At 43.3% G+C, this 21,941-nt stretch overlaps 1 protein-coding gene across 1 annotated transcript; it reads left to right on the top strand.

Moving 5' to 3' along the window:
• The first annotated feature begins 463 nt into the window (after positions 1–463).
• On the top strand, positions 464–20,721 carry pipox (pipecolic acid oxidase). Its single transcript, XM_084419494.1, has 8 exons — positions 464–661; positions 908–1,056; positions 8,062–8,275; positions 9,819–10,001; positions 11,595–11,747; positions 13,146–13,295; positions 16,060–16,135; positions 18,681–20,721. The coding sequence occupies exons 1-8, from the start codon at positions 554–556 to the stop codon at positions 18,809–18,811; spliced, it is 1,164 nt and encodes a 387-aa protein (XP_084275620.1). The 5' UTR covers positions 464–553; the 3' UTR covers positions 18,812–20,721.
• The last annotated feature ends 1,220 nt before the right edge of the window (positions 20,722–21,941 follow it).

Here is a 21,941-nt window from a genome sequence, read left to right as displayed (position 1 = left end):
ATTAATAAAATGCTGTTATGTACACGCTGGCATTTTTGTAAATATTTTGAATACCGCTGTATACTTTCTTCTATTAAAAAAACGTTACAATAAAGCACATATTGGTGTGTGTGTGTGTGTGTGTGTAGCCTATATATATATTTTTTATATATATATATTGTAATTGCTTTACAATGTTCTCCAAACAAATGCTGCAGTCCTTGGACTCCTGGAGGAAATACATTAAATTTGGCTTGGATCCTCCTGACGATTTCTCCTTGCGTTTGTAAACATTTTCCCAATCCAAAAATAATATTGGAAAAGTTTTACGCCGCGATGTAATTGGCGTCATTACGTCATGACGTATACCGGTCCTACTTTCTTTGAATGAAACTAAATTTCATTCACTAAAAATTGTGTGTGCTATAAACCCAGAAGGCGGTTCTTACATTCAGCTGATCATGGTTACATAAGTGAAACCGGAGAACTTTGAACTACTACGAAAAGTAGGTCACGGCAACTTCATCGTGTTTGTGTGTCAGAAGAATCTCACGAGAGAGAACTAAAGCTGGAAATGTCGTCTGAAGTGTACGACTGCATCGTCATTGGCGCAGGGATCCAGGGGTCCTGCACTGCCTATCAGCTGGCCAAAAACCAGCAGAAAACTTTACTGTTGGAGCAGGTCGGTTTCAGCATGATTTGCGGACTTATTCATTCCCAAATGACAGCATTAAACAAATGTTAGAAAAGTTTTATCTTATCAAGGCAGAATACTTACCCAAAGCAGTTAGAAAATTATAAGACAGAATTAATTCTTGCATATAACATTTGGACTCGATGGTTATGGTCGGTTTATATTATATTATATTATTATTGAAACAAGATAATGTTTATAAGTAGTGTTCTTCGAATTCCCCCTTTTCCCCAGTTTGTTCTGCCCCACTCCAGAGGGAGCTCTCATGGCCAGACCAGGATCATACGGAAAGCCTATGAGGAAAATTTCTACATACAGATGATGCAGGAAAGCTATGAGCTCTGGGCTCAGCTTGAGGAAGAAGCAGGTGTTGAGCTGTACAGGTGAGTGCATGTACGCATCTAAGGAATAGAATTATAACATTTTCTAACCCCTATGCAACATGTAGACACTGGAAAAACAAGTGTGCCCCACAGTCTGAGAATGATGATGATGATAAGGGGCTAGAACGAAAATGCTCCTTTAAAATTATGGTGAGTGCTATGCCAGGTTTCGGTGTACAGCGTGTGAAGTACTTTAAAACTTGTCATAGAACTCATCATATCTTAAAGGAGCATTTTCAATCTAGTCCCTGAGCATCATCCGCAGACCGTGGGGCACACTTGTTTTTCCAGTGTCGGAGAGGTCTAATGGATCACAAGTGGATCAAGCCCACTCAGCCTTGATGCAGAATCAGTCGCTGCTATCCATCTCCAGCTCTCTGATGGATGGGTCCTGATGAGAGGCCACCTGTGCCCTTGAGCATCCCAGAGACTGCTGGGCAGGGACTGACAAATGTGTGGAAGGTTTTAAAGAGTGCTGGATTTGTTCTGTTCTTTTCTTCAGATATTTGCACTACTACTAGATGGCACTTGCTTTCCAAATGAGTGGCAGTTGTTATTACTGGTTTGGTCAGGACTAGTTTTCACACAGGTGGAAGTGTCTGTTGTGTGATTGTGGGGGGTTATGCAAAGACGTTTACGCTGGATGCGTCTGTCACAAAATCCATTGGAATAAACATTCAGTGCCTTCCAAAAGTTTAAAAACACTTTTAAGCAAAGTGGGGTTTTGGATAATAATTCTGTATTATTTCTTGCAGCGGCTTGCAAAATCATTTAAGACCGGCATTATTGAATTTCTTTTTAAATGCATATGGCAACATTATCTTAAATGGAAATATACACTACCATTTAAACGTTTGGGGTCAATACGATTTTTTCACCTTTTTGAAAGAAGTATCTTATTGTAATGTTTCCTGTCCTGTGTTTCCCTTGTCTTGTGTGCACTTTTGTTATTTCCTGTTCTGTGTCATGTTTTGTAGTCCTTTGTAGTTTTTCTTGCTTATTAGTTCTCCCAGGTGTTTCTAATTAGCCACACCCCCTTGTTATCTTGTTTAGCTTGTTTGTCTGTGTATTTAAACCTCTGTGCTTCAGTTGTTGGTTGTCGGTCGTTGTTTAATGTACTGTTACCTGTTCTTGTTCTGAGTTCCGTGTTCTGCCTGGATTACCTGTTTGTTTTATTAAATGTATGCTTGCACTTGGATTCTCTCTCTGCTTCATCCTTGCCTCAGCGTGACAGAACGACCGACCAAACGATGAATCCAGCAGCATTAAATGAGTCTCTTCGTGTCATGCCTGCAAAGCCTGAGTCTCTTCACGTCATGCCTGATTTTCACAGCCTGACCCGGGAGTTTGCTGGACAGATCGCGGCCTTGGCCCTGGATAGCCTCGATCTGATCCAGTACACCTGGGGATTTATTCCTCTAGCTGCCTCTTGCTCTCTGGGTGACGAGGCAATTAAAGTGTGTTACCGGCTGGGGGCTAGGGAGGTTGACCCAAGGGAGCTTCCCAATCTCTCCGGTCTGGATTGGAGAGAGGCACTCTCCAGATGTCTGAAGAGCTTCCTCCCGTGGCACACAAGGTCAACACCTGATCTTCACGTCCCGTCCAGTTCAGCCGCATCTTCGCCGCCACTGGTTCCGTCAAGCTCAGAGCGCACTTCTGCTGATCCAGAGACTGTTCACGTCGCTTCTGCTGCTCCAGAGACTGTTCACGTCACTTCTGCTGATCCAGAGACTGTTCACGTCACTTCTGCTGATCCAGAGACGGTTCACGTCGCTTCGGCTGATCCAGAGACTGTTCACGTCGCTTCTGCTGATCCAGAGACGGTTCACGTCGCTTCTGCTGATCCAGAGACGGTTCACGTCGCTTCTGCTGATCCAGAGACGGTTCACGTCGCTTCTGCTGATCCAGAGCTTCACGCCAGTCCAGCTAAGCCTGCACTTCACGCCAGCCCAGAGTCTCCTTCGCCGCTGGTCCCGCCCAGCTCAGAGTCCTCTTCATCGCTGGTTCCGCCCAGCTCAGAGCCCTCTTCGCCGCTGGTTCCGCCCAGCTCAGAGCCCTCTTCGCCGCTGGTTCCGCCCAGCTCAGAGCCCTCTTCGCCGCTGGTTCCGCCCAGCTCAGAGCCCTCTTCGCCGCTGGTTCCGCCCAGCTCAGAGCCCTCTTCGCCGCTGGATCTGCCCAGCACAGAGCCCTCTTCGCTGGATCTGCCCAGCACAGAGCCCTCACCGCTGGATCTGCCCAGCACAGAGCCCTCACCGCTGGATCTGCCCAGCACAGAGCCCTCACCGCTGGATCTGCCCAGCACAGAGCCCTCACCGCTGGATCTGCCCAGCACAGAGCCCTCACCGCTGGATCTGCCCAGCACAGAGCCCTCACCGCTGGATCTGCCCAGCACAGAGCCCTCACCGCTGGATCTGCCCAGCACAGAGCCCTCACCGCTGGATCTGCCCAGCACAGAGCCCTCACCGCTGGATCTGCCCAGCACAGAGCCCTCACCGCTGGATCTGCCCAGCACAGAGCCCTCACCGCTGGATCTGCCCAGCACAGAGCCCTCACCGCTGGATCTGCCCAGCACAGAGCCCTCACCGCTGGATCTGCCCAGCACAGAGCCCTCACCGCTGGATCTGCCCAGCACAGAGCCCTCACCGCTGGATCTGCCCAGCACAGAGCCCTCACCGCTGGATCTGCCCAGCACAGAGCCCTCACCGCTGGATCTGCCCAGCACAGAGCCCTCACCGCTGGATCTGCCCAGCACAGAGCCCTCACCGCTGGATCTGCCCAGCACAGAGCCCTCACCGCTGGATCTGCCCAGCACAGAGCCCTCACCGCTGGATCTGCCCAGCACAGAGCCCTCACCGCTGGATCTGCCCAGCACAGAGCCCTCACCGCTGGATCTGCCCAGCACAGAGCCCTCACCGCTGGATCTGCCCAGCACAGAGCCCTCACCGCTGGATCTGCCCAGCACAGAGCCCTCACCGCTGGATCTGCCCAGCACAGAGCCCTCACCGCTGGATCTGCCCAGCACAGAGCCCTCACCGCTGGATCTGCCCAGCACAGAGCCCTCACCGCTGGATCTGCCCAGCACAGAGCCCTCACCGCTGGATCTGCCCAGCACAGAGCCCTCACCGCTGGATCTGCCCAGCACAGAGCCCTCACCGCTGGATCTGCCCAGCACAGAGCCCTCACCGCTGGATCTGCCCAGCACAGAGCCCTCACCGCTGGATCTGCCCAGCACAGAGCCCTCACCGCTGGATCTGCCCAGCACAGAGCCCTCACCGCTGGATCTGCCCAGCACAGAGCCCTCACCGCTGGATCTGCCCAGCACAGAGCCCTCACCGCTGGATCTGCCCAGCACAGAGCCCTCACCGCTGGATCTGCCCAGCACAGAGCCCTCACCGCTGGATCTGCCCAGCACAGAGCCCTCACCGCTGGATCTGCCCAGCACAGAGCCCTCACCGCTGGATCTGCCCAGCACAGAGCCCTCACCGCTGGATCTGCCCAGCACAGAGCCCTCACCGCTGGATCTGCCCAGCTCAAAACCTTCTTCACCGTTGGTCCAGGACTCTTTACCGGGGAGCCTCCCCAAGAAAATTTTGGGGGGGGGCAAAACACCTCCGGACCAGTCCGATCCGCCCTGGCCGCCTGAAGGTTCGTGGCCGCCCGAAGGGTCTTCTCCGCCGTGGTCGCCCGAAGGGTCTTCTCCGCCGTGGCCGCCCGAAGGGTCTTCACCGCCGTGGCCGCCCGAGGGGTCTTCACCGCCGTGGCCGCCCGAGGGGTCTTCACCGCCGTGGCCGCCCGAGGGGTCTTCACCGCCGTGGCCGCCCGAGGGGTCTTCACCGCCGTGGCCGCCCGAGGGGTCTTCACCGCCGTGGCCGCCCGAGGGGTCTTCACCGCCGTGGCCGCCCGAGGGGTCTTCACCGCCGTGGCCGCCCGAGGGGTCTTCACCGCCGTGGCCGCCCGAGGGGTCTTCACCGCCGTGGCCGCCCGAGGGGTCTTCACCGCCGTGGCCGCCCGAGGGGTCTTCACCGCCGTGGCCGCCCGAGGGGTCTTCACCGCCGTGGCCGCCCGAGGGGTCTTCACCGCCGTGGCCGCCCGAGGGGTCTTCACCGCCGTGGCCGCCCGAGGGGTCTTCACCGCCGTGGCCGCCCGAGGGGTCTTCACCGCCGTGGCCGCCCGAGGGGTCTTCACCGCCGTGGCCGCCCGAGGGGTCTTCACCGCCGTGGCCGCCCGAGGGGTCTTCACCGCCGTGGCCGCCCGAGGGGTCTTCACCGCCGTGGCCGCCCGAGGGGTCTTCACCGCCGTGGCCGCCCGAGGGGTCTTCACCGCCGTGGCCGCCCGAGGGGTCTTCACCGCCGTGGCCGCCCGAGGGGTCTTCACCGCCGTGGCCGCCCGAGGGGTCTTCACCGCCGTGGCCGCCCGAGGGGTCTTCACCGCCGTGGCCGCCCGAGGGGTCTTCACCGCCGTGGCCGCCCGAGGGGTCTTCACCGCCGTGGCCGCCCGAGGGGTCTTCACCGCCGTGGCCGCCCGAGGGGTCTTCACCGCCGTGGCCGCCCGAGGGGTCTTCGGACAAGATGGCCGCCCGAGGGGTCTTCGGACAAGATGACCGCCGTGGCCGCCCGAGGGGTCTTCGGACAAGATGGCCGACTCCACGCCTGTGTTTTCGGACAAGATGGCCGACTCCACGCCTGTGTCTTTGGACAAGATGGCCGACTCCACGCCTGTGTCTTCGGACAAGATGGCCGAAACCACGCCTGTGTCTTCGGACAAGATGGCCGAAACCACGCCTGTATCTTCGGACAAGATGGTCTCCTCTGAGCCCGTGTCTGTTCCTGTGCCATGGTCGCCTGAAGGGTCGTCTCCTCCCTGGCCGCCTGCACGGTCGCCTCCACCCTGTTCGCCTGCACAGCCTGCTCCGCCCTGGCCGCCTGCACAGCCTGCTCCGCCCTGGCCGCCTGCACAGCCTGCTCCGCCCTGGCCGCCTGCACAGCCTGCTCCGCCCTGGCCGCCTGCACAGCCTGCTCCGCCCTGGCCGCCTGCACAGCCTGCTCCGGATCCGGATCCGGATCCGCCCCCGGATCCGCCTCAGACCCACCACCCTCCTGGACTTTTATTTTCTGAGGAGTGTCTGGAATCCACTCCTTAGGTGGGGGGCTATGTAATGTTTCCTGTCCTGTGTTTCCCTTGTCTTGTGTGCACTTTTGTTATTTCCTGTTCTGTGTCATGTTTTGTAGTCCTTTGTAGTTTTTCTTGCTTATTAGTTCTCCCAGGTGTTTCTAATTAGCCACACTCCCTTGTTATCTTGTTTAGCTTGTTTGTCTGTGTATTTAAACCTCTGTGCTTCAGTTGTTGGTTGTCGGTCGTTGTTTAATGTACTGTTACCTGTTCTTGTTCTGAGTTCCGTGTTCTGCCTGGATTACCTGTTTGTTTTATTAAATGTATGCTTGCACTTGGATTCTCTCTCTGCTTCATCCTTGCCTCAGCGTGACACTTATTTTCACCTAGGCTGCATTTATTTGATCAAAAATGCTGTAAAAACAGTAGTATTGTGAAATGTTATTACAATATAAAATAGTGATTTTATGTTAATATATTTAGAATTTTCAGCAGCCATGCTTAAGTGTCACATGATCCTTCAGAAATCATTTTAATATGCTGATTTGCTGCTCAAAAAATATTTATTTTTATTATTATCAATGTTGAAAACTGTTGTTCTGCTTAATATTGTTGAGCTGTGCTTAATATTATTTAAACTGTGGGACATTTTCAGGATTCATTGACGAATAGAAAAAACTGCATTTATTTGAAATGGAAAGCTTGTAACATTCTAAATGTTTTTACTTTCACTTTTAATCAATTTAATGCATCCTTGCTGAATAACAGTATAAAATCTTACTGACCCCAAACCTTTGAATAGTACATATACATCAAAATCAGTTTTTTTCTGAAGATTATTGATTAATATCAGAACACCTTTATAGCTTTACAGTTTGCCAGTTAAGGTTATTACGTGACAGACCAATTAGAACACAGTTTAGAGATGCTTTATTATAAATAGTCCTTGTCATAGTATGAATTCATTATTGAAACATACAGTAGGTTGTGTTGTCCATTATCAGTGCAAAGTTCTCACAAAATGATATACATTTATGCTGAAATTGTCTAGGGCGTTTCCGAAAACTACAATATTATGCATATAATTAAGGTGGAGATCATCCCTGACACTGTTACAGTTGCTGTTCTGACTCTTATTTTTGATTCATTTTCTTTTTACAATAGATGGGATTCCAGCAGCTTGAACCACCAACTGTTATTTTACCCAGAGGGCTGCCAAAAAGGTCAAAATTCATTTAGCTTTAGTTAAAGTGTGCAACGAAGGTCAAAATAAATGAGGATTGTGCAATTACAGACGTTCCTAACGAGACAGGATTAGAGGTAGTTAAAAACAGCAGGCATTTTTAAGGTTGTGTAAGGAAATGATTCCTCTATGCATGTTTGATTCGGTCAGTATTAAAATGACAAATTGAAAGTACATCTTTGAAACACTAATTTACTTCAGAAAGGATCTTGCCCCACCATTATGTGACCTGACCCTTTTGCTATTAAGGACAAGGGCATTTACAAATGTTGCAAGGAGTCCTTCTTTCAGTGTCCCAAATCAAACACACACACACACACACGCAGTGGGGGATTCAGTCATAAAAATCTCTGATGAATGACTTGGACCTGTGAACTCGTGCTGCCCATGCATCATGATGGCTGGCAGATGAAGTAGGCCTTGAAAAACAGTATCCACAGAAAACAGCACGACCATCTATCACACATTGTTGATTTAAAACCTGTGTTCCCAACCTCTCATCCATAGTGCCATAACTCCTAACATTAAGACACCTGCATCACAAGCAGGCGCATACGGCAATTTACACATGCCTCAAAGCACTTCCACTTCTAAATCAAGGTGCAGCTGTTCAACATGGACACGTAAGTCATCTTATGCGCTTCCCTTCGCAGGCGCACAGGCCTACTGGTTATGGGTCCCGAGAACAGCGAGGGTTTCTCACGCCTACAGGCCACGATGCAAAGCCACAAGATTCCCAGAGTGGTTTTGGAGAAGCAGGAGTTCAGGCAGCACATTCCCAATGTGAATCTCACCGACGGGAACGGAGCGCTGATAGACACCAATGCCGGGGTGTTGTATGCGGACAGAGCCCTCCGAGCTGTACAGGTCAGCTGATCATATACACTACTGTACAAAAGTTCAGGGTCTGTAAGACTTTTTGCTAGAGATTGATACTTTTAATCAGTAAACACACATTAAGTTACAGTAAATATTTTAGAATGTCACAAAAGATTTTTATTTCAAAGAAATGCTGTTCTTTATATCATGACTTACGTAACTTTTATGATTTACACAGAAAAATATTAAGCAAAACACCTATTTTCGAATTGATATTGATCAAGAAATGTTTCTTGAGCACCAAATCAACATATTAGAAGGATGAAGGATCATGTGACATTAAAGACTGGAGTAATGATGCTGAAAATTCAGCTTTGCCATCACAGAATAAAAAAGTAAAATATATTAAAATACAATAAATGAATATGTCATTAGATGACTTTCATTATATTACAGTGTTTGAAAGTAAATAAAGTATTCTTGCACGTAAAAATCTTCTATCAAAAGCATAAAAATCTTAGTGATCCCAGACTTTTGAACGGTAGTGTAAAATGATTTTTTTTATTTTTTTTTATTCTTGTTTCAGTGAATCATATTATTAAAATATTTATTTAAAAAATCTCCAGGAGGCTGTTGGAATGTCACACGTCAATCTTATATTTAGCTTGGCAGCTCAAAGCTATCAGATGCTCATCTAATTATGTATGCAAAATGAATACATTTGCTAGCATTCCAAAACCCCGCTTTGGACCGATTGTGTTTCATCACATCCTTACAGAAGTATCACTGAAATGTTCTCCTCATGGGAGCCACAGAATCAGTTTTAGCTCACTGTAGCAGTTGGCAAAGAGGCATACAGACTGAAAAAGAATAACACAAGAATAACAATGATATGACTTTCGGGTATAATTTCAAGTGTAGACTTTTTATTTGACATTTTAGATTCTCTTTTTATGATAAATGCTGTTATTATTATTCAAATTGTTATTTCGGTTGCCAGATAAGAGTGCTCAGCTCTGTTAAAGCAATTCAAGTAGAGTGAAATAAATTCAGTGTACTGTGGAAATAAATCTCTTAGTGTGTGAGACTCCTAAACTTTCACTGTGAGAAATGTTCATGTACATAACTGTACTTCAGTGTCGCCTTCACTGTGCTTTTTAAAGCTCTCGGAGATAAGATATGGCTGCAAAACTTGCTTGTTAAAGGCTCCTTACACCCTATCTAGGGAATATGGTCATGCACTTTTATACACAATGCCTCTCTGGATTCAATAAGCTCTGCCTACAGCAGCTACAGAGTGCAGTGATAAGCTCCCTGTTGGCTCTCACTAAGGAAACTCTATTATCTCTTGCCCGAATCTGACCAGATCTTTTCAGTTTTAACTGATCCCCGTTGACATCTCTCTGTGTCAAACTCAGCCGCTGTTAAATTTGAACCAGGCTCTCCTCACTGCTCTTAATAGGGGGTTCTGTCTTAGGTGAGCTGGTTTGAAGAAGTTTCGTCTATGCAGTAAAGTTGAACATCCTGTAGTCAGATTGAAGCGCTTTAATCTGCTTGTGCATGTGGTGTTTGTCTGTGTGTGTTCTCTCAGAGGCTCTTTCAGTCCAGTGAGGGTGTGATAAAGGACGGGGAGAAAGTGATTGACATTACGCCTGGCGCTGTGGTCACTGTAACCACAGGCTCTGGAGTCTACAGAGGGAGAAGCCTGGTGATCACAGCTGGACCCTGGGCTAACAGACTACTGACACACACTGGACTGCAGCTGCCACTCAAGGTGCATACATACTGTCATCTTCCTTCTTTCATTTACTCACCCTTTCATTAATTCATTCATTCTTTCATTTACTCACCTACCTACCTTTTATTTTGTCCATCCATCCATCCATCCATCCATCCATCCATGCATTCTTTTATTTACTCATCTTTCTTTCTTTCACTCACCTACTTTTTTTTATTTCAACCAATCACCTTTCATGCATTTTTCATGTATCCATGAATGATTAAATTAATTACATCTTCCATCCATCCATCCATCCATCATCCATCCATCCATCCATCCATCCATCCATCATCCATCCATCCATCAGTTTCTTATATTTCTTAACCTACTTACCCTCTTTATTTTGATAATTAATTAATTTATTCATTCATTCTTTCATTTATTTGCTTTTCCATCCATTCATTTTCTTACCTTTTCTTTCTTTTTTCTTTCCATCTATTTGTTATATTTCTATCTTCACCCTCTTTATTTCGTCTGTTCATTCATTCAGTCTCTCGTTTACTCATTAGTCACTTTTTTTATCCATCCATCAATTTATTTTTTTCTCACTTACATAATTTTTTATTATTCTTTCTTTCTTGCTTGCTTTCTTTCTTATGTGATTAATTACTCACCTAGTAACATTACATTTTTCATTAATTCATACATTCTTTTGTCATATTTTTTCCATTTTTCCAATAATTTTCTCACCTTCTTTCTTCCGTCCGTCCATCCATCCATTATTTCATTAAATATTTCTCACCTACATATTTCTTTCTTTGTTTCTTTCAGTTACTCATCTAAACACATTATTTTTTCATCTTTCCATCCATCCAGTTGTTATATCTCTTTCTTCACCTACTTACCCTCTTTGTTTCATCTGTTCATTCATTCATTTTCTCAATTGCTCACTTTTTCAATCTATCTGTTCATTCACCTTCTTCCTTTCTTCCATCCATCCATCATTTAATTTTTCTCACCTATAATTTCTTTCTTTCTTTCTTTCTTTCTTTAAAGGCATCATGGAACAATATATCAGTGTGAAATGTCTGGGTTTGGAAAACAAGTTCTGAATAATGTGAGCGTGGGAATATATAAAGCATATTGACTAACAGCCATAGCTTGTGAAACACACCCAGACACATATAGATTGATCTGGATTACACCCCTAGGCAGAATGAAAAGTGAGTTATTTGTGAATGTACAGAAACCACCTTTTACTCACCTCCCAATCCTATAAACAGCTCCCAGAGTCTCCAGTCCACAGAGATCTCTTATGCGTCACACGCCACAAGAGAAGTGATGGAAAAAGTACTCTGTGTTAGTTAAACTCCGAATTGGACCTAGAATTGGAATTGCATTTTTCAGGATAGCACAGGCTTGAAAGTCTACGCTTGGGTGAGCACGACAATATATGAGCAATGAATTTTTGCACTGGTGAATTTTTATGGTCTCTGAATGAGAAGAGAGGCTGGAATATTCTGAGCTATACCGAATCTTCACTCCTTATTACATTTACCCTGATGCGTGCTCAATATCAGTGTTTATATTCATTTTAATTTACATGCTGCTTTTTATCTGTAATATGGGTCATTTATTTTTGTGCAGGTTGTAAAGATTAACGTATGCTACTGGAAGGAGAAGATCCCAGGCACCTATAGTGTCAGCCAACGTTTTCCATGTTTTATACAGATGGAGCCGAAAGAGGGTGAATATGACATTTACGGCCTCCCGTCCAATGAGTATCCAGGACTAATGAAGGTGAGTGACGGCAGGGTTGCTGTTTTTTTTTGTTTTTTTAAAGAACAGGTTTGGTTGGAGCCATGGCCAAGTGGTTATCTAGCTTGTGGTGCTCAGGTTGAAGTCTGGCTTGCGTCATTCCAGATCCTGTCAGTGTTGTTATAGATTCCTAAAACTAAAACTATTAATAATAGTTTCCATTCAATGAAATAAAGCTGAAATAAAATGACATGACATGAACATCTTAAAAAAATTAAAACGAAAATTAGCTACTGAGATAAGTTGAAGTACTAAAATCTGAAATAAAAATAAATTAAAGCCAAATAGAAATATATATTTAAAAAAATTAACAAAAACACATAACAAAATTAAACTAAAATAAACACAAAATTAAATATAAAAATAAAAGCTCATTTAAAATATTAATAAATACTATAATAGTATATAAATAATAAATTAAAAAAATTAAAAACCCTGGTTCCTGTCCATGACATGTTTCACACACAAAAAAAAAAGGACAAAAAGGTACAAATACAGTTTAAACCACATCTTTAGGGACCGTTCACACAGAACCACGTTTTTTTTATTGCACCGTGCCACTTTTCGATTGTTTTATATGTAAACACGCTAGACGGACGTGTTTGACCATTACATTCGCGTCTCACCTGCAGCAAAATGTGGCTCTCAAGTTAAAAGTTGTTAAACTTTTAAAAAACTCATCTCAAGACCTTGTGGTGTTTTTTTCTTTCCACTGACCTGTGTCTCGTGTTTTTAACTGCAAAAACACGTTCTGTGTGAATGGCCCCTTAGCCTGCTCTTCTGTTTGTCCCATGTTTTTCATTTAAAAAAGCACTTCTCCTTGGCAACAATAGATATAGCCTACTCTAAACCACCATAACAATATGTACCACAGACCATTGCGTTACTGTACCGCCTGCCCACATCTCATAAAAAAGCCACAAAGATTCAACACCATAGTGTTTCATCCTTTAATTAATCCACAATTCCCTCATGTCGCAATACAGTACACATCCACACTCAGAGAGCTTTCAGAGACCGAGTACATCAGTGACTCTATAGCTCTCCGAATGGATACACAGTCCTTGATGCTTTTACAGAAGCAGAGAAGAAGCACTCTCCTCTGGTCTGTGTTCTCCTGGTACTAATGGCCCAGTTTCAGTATGCAGGAGAGCCCAGCAGGAGTCTTCAGTCTCATCACACTTAGCAAGGCTGAATGGGAGAGCACAGATGGCTGTGTCATGTTAGATGCATTATGTCTGCTCTAGTCGCTGGAGCCTGCCTTCTGCACGTATATCTGCTGCTCCTCCAAGCATACCGAGCGGTGGATCACAGATCCGTAATGTATCATAGGTCAGTTTGGCTTTATGGATCATAGTGTGCGTGCATGTGTCTGAGCAGGTGTGTTACCACATGGGCAGCGAGACTGAACCGGATGAGCGAGATAAACAGACGGATAGAGGCGACATCGATATTCTCATGCGCTACATCACCCGCTGTCTCCCTGGGCTGGTGCCAGTGCCCGCTGTGGTGGAGAGTTGCATGTACACGGTGAGTGACTTCATTGCTTGTCCTTAGGTGCCATCACTGATCTGCCACTGTGTGCCCCAGACCAAACTTTCTTTCTCACTTAAGGAGAGAAGAAGGATACCGTATTTGAATGCATGGCTCATATTTTATTCTGACATGCCATTTGATTAAACGGTTGCTGGAATCGAACCAAGCCATTCATTTCAGTTCTACATGGGTTTGAAAATGAAATGTATTTATTTGATTTTTTTTACTTCTGACATGACCTGATATGGTGAAAAGCGATTAAAGCTATTTCTTTCATGTAAATCAGACTTTTGTCCTAATCAGACATGACCATGATGGGATATTTTGTGGGATGCTTGATTTCTTTTTCAGAAATTTTTTCAGTTCACTTTTACAGTGAACCTCAGCAAATTTTAACCCCACCCCCAAACCCATTCTCATTAATGTAAGGCAAAATACAGTGTCATAAAAAAAAAATATATATATATTTTAAAGGGGTCATTACATGAGAAATAAAAAATGTCCTTGATCTTTTGTCATATAAGAGGGAGAGGTCTTTGTACCATTAAAACATTCTGCAAGTTTCATAGTTTAAAACATTCTCCTCATTATAAAAAAAAAAACATTTAACCAAAACCAAAAATGGTTATGTTGGATATGTGATCTCACACAGCCAAATACATTTGCATATTCCTCTAAAGCAAGACATTGACAATAGTTTTACATTATCAAACCATAAGCCCCACCCAATGGCATTCAGTCTGACACTTATAACCACTGACTCTGTCTATACTGGATACAGAAGCCCATTTAATGTTTGTTGACGACCAATTACTTGTCGCATCACATCTGAGTGGGTCACAGTGTTAGCCTCTCATTGAAAGGCACATTATGCAAGTTTCGCCGCAAGAGGTCGCTTATTCAAAACAATAACAAAGGCGTAGCTTAATGTCGGCGTGAATGAGCGTGAAGCGGCTATGGCGTGAAATCATGGGAGTTGTCGTCTTCACCTCCACAGCCGATGGAAAGCAATCCGACGGGACTCAGGTAGAAATCATGTTCATGGATGAGCTAATGTATTAAAGTTTTATTTACGTTACTATGGTATGAAGCAGGGTGGGGCCAAGAGCCGTGGGAGGTTGACGGTTCCCGCCTTCTTCTTTCCTGAACTTGAAGTTTGTTAGAGTTACGTTTGACCACTTAAATTCACATTATTTTATTTCATTCTAATGAAACAGCTGCAAGAGCTGAATTACTACTCATACAGGTCACTTTATTTGAATAATTAAATATTTGGGTTATTGAATATTATAACGCAGTGCTTTACTTGTTCGATATTGATCGATATTGGAATATCATAAAAGCTGGATGACTTCTGTTGCTAAATGCATGCAATTAAAAATGGGAAATCGAGGGTAACACGGATATGACATTGACGCAATGACACAAGCTGTTACACTGGTTAAAATTGCGCAAAAAAAAATGGGATAATGTAAGTTCACAAGTCAACAAAATATGTAACATTGATCTAGTGGGTTTTGGATATTTTAATCCAAAAATTGTGCATATAGTGCCTTTGATGCATCAGTACATCAAAAAAGTAAATTCTCTCAAAGCAGGTTTTCAGCATGACCAAGCAAAGTTTCCATCCAGATGGGTGAAATGAAAAAATAATACAAACACAGCTTACAAATGCAAGGTACAATCACATCAAACATGAAAAGGACAGTGATGATGCAACACAACCTAAATCCTTTATAAACTGCCCTGTCAGGAGATCCACAGAACGTCTGTGAGCACACCGAGATAAAGTTCAGTATTAAAGCAAGAAACTGAGTGGAACATTATAAAGCAGTTCTCCAGAAGCATGCTGCACAGAGCTGCCTTCTTCGATACAATTTACAGAACAGAGCAACATCTCAGTCAGCCAACCACTGTATCGATTACTTTCATACTTCAAAGGAAAAATATACAAGTGGCTCGAAATGAATCAAAACAATCATTTCTGCTGAACCGGTCTCTGTTTGTAGTAATCAGAAATGACATTTGTTTAGGACGAAGTGAAAAAGCGTCTTTAGAAACAAACCAACTGTTCAAAAATTTGGGGTCGGTACGATTTTTCAAGTCTTTTTTAGTCTCTCGTGCTCATCAAGGCTGCATTTATTTGACACAGTAAAAACAGCAATATGGTCAAAAAAAAAAAAAACTTTTTTTAAAGATCAGGTTTGAGTATATCTAACATGTGATCAGCATCATTATTCCAGTGTTCAGTGTCACATGACCCTTCAGAAATCATTCTAATATGCTGATTTAGTGCTCAAGAAACATTTACTGTATTATTATTATTATTGTTTAAAACTGTTGAGCTGCTTAATATTTTTGTGGAAACTGTGATGCATTCTCTTATGAATAGAAAGTTCATAAGAACATTTGAGTTTATTTGGAATAGAAATCTTCTCAGTGTATCAATGTAAACGTTTTTACTGTCAATTTTGATCAATTGAATGTGTCCTTGCTGAATAAAAGTATTCATTTCTTTCAAAACTACCTTTGAACGGTAGTGTACTACATGTCCTAACGAAGTAGTTAAAATTAAAGTTTGTCATTCCTCAGTCAATTTGTTCATCTCTTAAGCTTATCTTTAATTTTTAAGTTCAGTTCAAACAGCGCTTCTAATTCATGCCGTGTGCATGTTCATAGTACGGAGAGGTCAAATATTTGCAGAAATAATTACAATCTAGTCTTGATGTTTAACATTCCCCTGCTTCGTTGTTTGTAGGTCACACCAGACCACCACTTTGTCCTTGATTCCCACCCAACCTACGGCAACATCATCATCGGTGCTGGATTCTCAGGTCAGTTCGAGCTCTAATGAACTCTGTACACTCCCGTCCCTGTAAAACACAGGCACAGAGTCACAAAGACTCGGAGAGGTGTCTTAACTTTTTAATGAGGGAATGGAACAGGGCGCTGGTGAAGGACAGGAAGCGAAGCCCCCAGTGCGGGGGTCTTTTTATCGTTTAATTAAAGGCGGTTGCTGGCTCCCCAGGCTCCTGCGTGCTCCCGAACCCGCCTCTCAGGGGGCCAAAGGGTTCACCTGACATTTGTTCCATCTGTTCACATCACCTCCTCCTTAGACTAATTATGGGGCTAATTAAATTCCGCTGGTAATCACTTCGGAGAAGCGCTGGTTAGCAGCACGGGGCGCGGATAGTGGCGTTTGGTGGAAGAAGGGGTTAGGAAGAGAAATTCAGTATTATGGCGGCACTGTGTAGCTATTCATCTTGTGATGCATTGTCTCCAGTTAAAGGAGCTGCTTTGGAGGTGTCACAGGAAGCATTGTGTGGCTGCCTCACTTTGCCGGTACCGTCCCATTGCTCTGGCACATCGCGCACTAATGATTTATGACATATATTCTTCTGCCTTAATAATACATTACAACTCTGATAGGAGCAGAGGAATGCTCACTATTAACCTCTCCCTGCCTCTTCTCATTTTATTGTCTACCATAATGACAGCGCTTCGCCTTCCCGCTGCTCTCCTGCCCTCGGCGCAGCTGTTGTATTTGCGGCTTGGGAAAAACTAAAGGGTGCGAATTGGATCAGTTTCAGGGGCAAACACACAAACTACAGAGTTTGGGCGGGAAGTTGCCCTTCTTTCCATTCGGAATTTGTCTCAAGCCAATCTCCAAGCTCAAGGCCCTCCAGTTGCCATGGATACCCAGTCACATCAGTGGGGTTTAAGCAAGAACAGAAGACCCTCCACGCGCACATCTGCCGGTCGAAGCCATATCCACTCACAGACCAGCCTCGCAGACTTCAAACAGCCACCCAATCCGCAAAGGCAAGAGCTGAGAGCGTCGGAGAAGAATGCAGTGCATTTTAAACATCTCACCCAGCTCCATCTCCATCTCTTTCTTAAAGGGATAGGTCACCTGAAAATTTTTATTCTGTCATGTACTCAACTGGATTCTTTCCTCTGTGGAGCACAAAAGGAGAAATTCTAAAGATTGTGCTGGTTGTTCTGTTCCATGCAGTCACTATAAATGGGGACTGAAGCTTTTTCAAAAACATGTCAAAGGATTATAAAAGCAGTTTTTACAATCCATGTCTTCTAAAGTCATAGAATAGTTTTTTTTTGTGAGGAACAGACTGAAATTCAATCATTATTCACTCATGATTTGAATTTGAGAATCGTATCAGCTTGATTCATGGCTAGTTTTGTGAACCTAATCAGCTGATTCATTAAAAAGAAAATCACTTAACTATTTGTTCATGAATCAGATATTATTATTATTATTATTAATCCCATTAACTCAGGGATGGATAATATCAAGATTTTCAGTAGATATAACTAAAATTTCTCACACAAAATATACAGTTTATATTTCATATGGGCCACTTTTTATTATATTTTGATGGTGCTGTTGAGTTATTTTAGAAGCTTAAAAGTCTCTGATCATTGTAATTGCATGGAAAATACAGACAAGTACACTATCGTTCAAAAGTTTAGAAAAAATTTAGAACAGATTGATCAAAAGTGACAGTAAATACATTTATAATGTCACAAATCCAATTTCTATTTCAAATACAAGCTGTTCTTTTAAATAATCTATTTTTGAATCCTGAAAGAAAATGTAATATAGTTTCCACAAAACTATTAAGCAGAACTACTGTTTTCTGAAGGATCATGTGACACTGAAGACTGGAGTAATGATGCTGAAAATTCAGCTTTGACATCACAGGAATAATTTGCATTTAATAATTTACAGAATACTGTTATTTTAAATGGTAATAATATTTCACAATATTACTGGTTTTTGTTTTTTAAATAAAATAACTGCAGCCTTGGTGAACATAAGAGACATATACAGTAAAAACATTGAAAGATCTTACCGACCCCAAACTTTTGAACAGTAGTGTACATTATTACTTCTTTCTGAATGAAAGATTGGTATGGAATGACATGAGGATGAGTAATAATGACAGAATTTTCATTTTAAGCTAAATATATCTCTTTAACACAACAAAAAAATAAAACATACATGTACAGAACCATGCTAAAATGAAGCCTCTGATAGTCCACTCCCTTCGATAAAGGAGAACAATTTTCTTAATGTACTGTACCATTTTGCCAAAACCCACCCAAACATTAAATGTCCCATGACAGCATGGCAGCTTTTTTTTTCTCTCTTTCTCTCTCTATGCTCTCTCATGCAAAGCTTTCTGAGTCAGACCGTGGACGACAGATAATAGCTATTTATAGAGGTCCGTTGTTCATTCCCGTGAGGTGCGGTTCTTTTACCCCAGTGGATTGTATGAATGTCAACTCCATCCTATGATGATTCACCTCTCAGTTAATTTGATTTATTAATTTTTTTTCCTCATTCTTTCTCCACAGGCCACGGCTTCAAGTTCGGCCCTATCATAGGGAAGGTGCTCTCTCAATTGGCCATGGGGCAGGTTCCCTCACACGACCTCTCACCTTTCAGTATTAAACGTTTCCAGTCCCATGCCAGATCTTCACTTTAAGTCCAAGACCCTACAATGACAAAGCTGCATTTAATATAATAATAAAACAGAATGTTAATATCTGATTAACTGTGCTATGTTAATTCATTAACCAAGAACACTGCATGGTGGTCACAACGATTTTGCCAAGACATGTTCCTGGGTCGAAAATTTTGTCCTAACCCTACCACTAAACCTAACCCTATCCATAACTAATTGGAAATATCAATAGAAACTATAATAGTATCTCAATTATACTAAACAACACTGACTCGACTACAAATTTCTCTGAATGCCCATCCTTTCATGAGATCTCTTACATCTACTTTGCACTTCAACAAGCTGTTTTTGAATGCAAAAATAAGGATTATGTGTACACCACCCTAATGTGATTGATTATATGAAATGGAATTAACTATTTTAAATAAAACTAAAAACCAACCTCATCTTCTTCTTCTGTATCGTAGTATTAAAGGTGCTCTAAGTGATGTTGAGTGACGTCACTTCTTGTTGACGTTTAAAGTATTGTCAATCAAAACGGAGGCTAGCTAGACCCTCCCTCCTCCTCATCCGCGCACTAACCCCCCAACCCCCACCCCCAAATCCTTCTTGTCGGTTATTGGCTGGAACAGTTTGTTATGTTTCGTGGTGCGGGTTAGCCCAGTTTGTTTTTGTTGCCGTTTGTGGAGCCTAACGCTCGCGGGTGAAAATGTATACATTTTTTATCAGATGTGCCTTTCGTTTAGACGGCGACGGCGTTTTTGGGGCTTAAAAACGCAAAAAAGTTAAACCACCCTCCAGAGTGGAAATCTCCACCGTCCACCGTCGTGTTCCCGTCTAAAGGGTAAAACGCAAAAGTCTGCTAGACAGTGAAGGCACCGATCAGTGCTTCACATTGCCACCTAGCCGCCTGGAGTGCATACTACATTGAATTTCACACACTTTTGCGTCACCATATGCACGCAGATTTCCCCCCCATAACGCTCGTCTAAGCGCCGAATAAATAGTGATCAAGTTGCGTTTTCTCTTCAGATCGTTTCCGTGTAAACGTAGCCTAAGGCTGTCTACAGAGACGCGTTTTTTTACAGTCTGTTCAGGGGACAGGCAGCTAGCGGATGGTGAGGAGATGTTTGCCGTATGTGACCAAAAAATGTTTTGGCCTAAAAAACACGTGACATCGCTTAGAGCACTTATAATAAACCAGTTCTTCTGTATGGTGCCATTTTTTTTATATATCCTTTTAGTCACTAATAAGAACAAACTTGTAAAGATAACTCAGTTAGCCAGCAAAATTATTGGTGTTTCACCTTAAAATTTTTCTGACTGTTAAGTCATTCATGAGCCGTAAAGTGTTAACAATTATACATGATTCCGATCTTCCACTTCATCAATATTTTACCCCCCCTCCCTTCTGGCCATAGGAACAGAATACCCATGTGTAGAAAGGCTAATTATAAGAGCTTCATCCCTACTTCCATACGGGTTTTAAACAAACAATTCAATGCACAGAGAGGATCAGCCACTGGTGTGCTACGCCTTTGTCAATGTTTGTAATTTGGTGTGTTATTTATTGTATAAGAAGTCTGAATGTTCTATGTGTCTTCATTATGTATGCACCACTGTGGAAAAGAAGTTCCTCTTTGAGGACATATAAATACATCATCAATTAAAAATGGCTGTTTTGCCCATGTAAAAAGCCTGCTGAGATTCCTCTAACTTTCATGAAAACTCAATGCCTTCAGGAGAAGGATGACGGATCAATAACCTCCAATGCTGATCGCAAGAGTAAGTCCGCCATGTTTCAACATCTGCTACACTGACAAGGGAGCCATTAGCCTCCTGCAATGAGTTTGTAACATTATCGTCTGATTCTGTCTGATTGTGAAGGCATTCATCTGTGGCCAACAGCATTAAAATTAAAGTGCACACTTGTCAGTTTTTATGATTTTACACATTACTCCTCCTCGATGCCTCAGAGAAGGAGGTCTGGTGGCAAACGGGGCGTATTGTTAAAAAGACATCAGGCGTTGAGCTATTTGTCTTTGAGAAGTCAGCGTCATTTGTTGTCTTGCTGCCTGGACCCATTTTCCCCTGTAAACATGTTAATCACTAATCAGGCAGCCTTTTACTCTAGACGTCCACCGGCACCATCAGGGGGAATGAGGAAATTATACAATGTGACAGCAGGTTAGCAGGGGCCCCATTCATCCTCCTGGTTAGAAGTTAGCGTGCATTGATAGTATTAGTGTATTGATGGCCGTATTAAAATGCCATCAAACATGCAGGAGCTAATGTTTATCACCTCTGATGAGAGCGAACGTGATGCCATGAGAGCGTCAGGAGTTATTGTGAAGGCAAAGGCTTCATTGTAGTGAGGTTTAATGAATGCAGCTCCAGGCCTCTTCATTGGCTCGCTTATGCGTGGAAGGGTCATTTCCGTGGCTTGTGTCTAAAGGAGAGCTTTTTTCCGAGAAAAGTCAAAATAGCTCTCCAATGATAAAGGAGATGTTTAATGATTGGGGAGAGAGATAATCAGGTTGTTCGCTGTTAAACGTGCTCTCTGAAACAATGCAGGTGCAGGATGCCTGAAGGAAGACGATTTCAATATATTTAAAAAAGTAATTTATTATTGTGATGGCAAAGCTGAATTTTCAGCATCATTACTCCAGTCTTCAGTGTCACATGATCCTTCAGAAATCATTCTAATATTATTAATCTTATTATTATCCATGTTGAAAACAATGCTTCACATTTTTGTGGAAACCATTTTGTTTATTTTCAGGATTCTTTGAGGAATATAAAGTACAAAAGAACATTTATTTGAAATAGATTTGTAGATTCTGTCATGTAGCAGTTAAAGTCTATTACACTGACATTACACATTCAACTTGTAGTATTACAGAATTCATTTCAATGAACAGAAATAGACATTTCTTGATGCATGCAATAGAGGGTTAAAGCAGAATTCTGATGCCAATCTATCTAGTGTTTTTCATCAGCCACCACTTCATAGCAGAGAGGAGGATGACGAAGACAACTAACTCAATCTCAAAACTCATAGAAACAAGTACAGGCTGCTGTTTTTCTTATAAGCATATCACTCTCGATGTCTCCCTCCCTCAAATATTGCCCTCTCCAGGGAAATGGCAAA

The sequence above is a fragment of the Rutilus rutilus genome (assembly GCF_951802725.1).
Source record: "Rutilus rutilus genome assembly, chromosome: 9".
NCBI classification, from domain to species: Eukaryota; Metazoa; Chordata; class Actinopteri; order Cypriniformes; family Leuciscidae; genus Rutilus; species Rutilus rutilus.
This window is presented reverse-complemented; position numbering and strand designations above follow the sequence as displayed.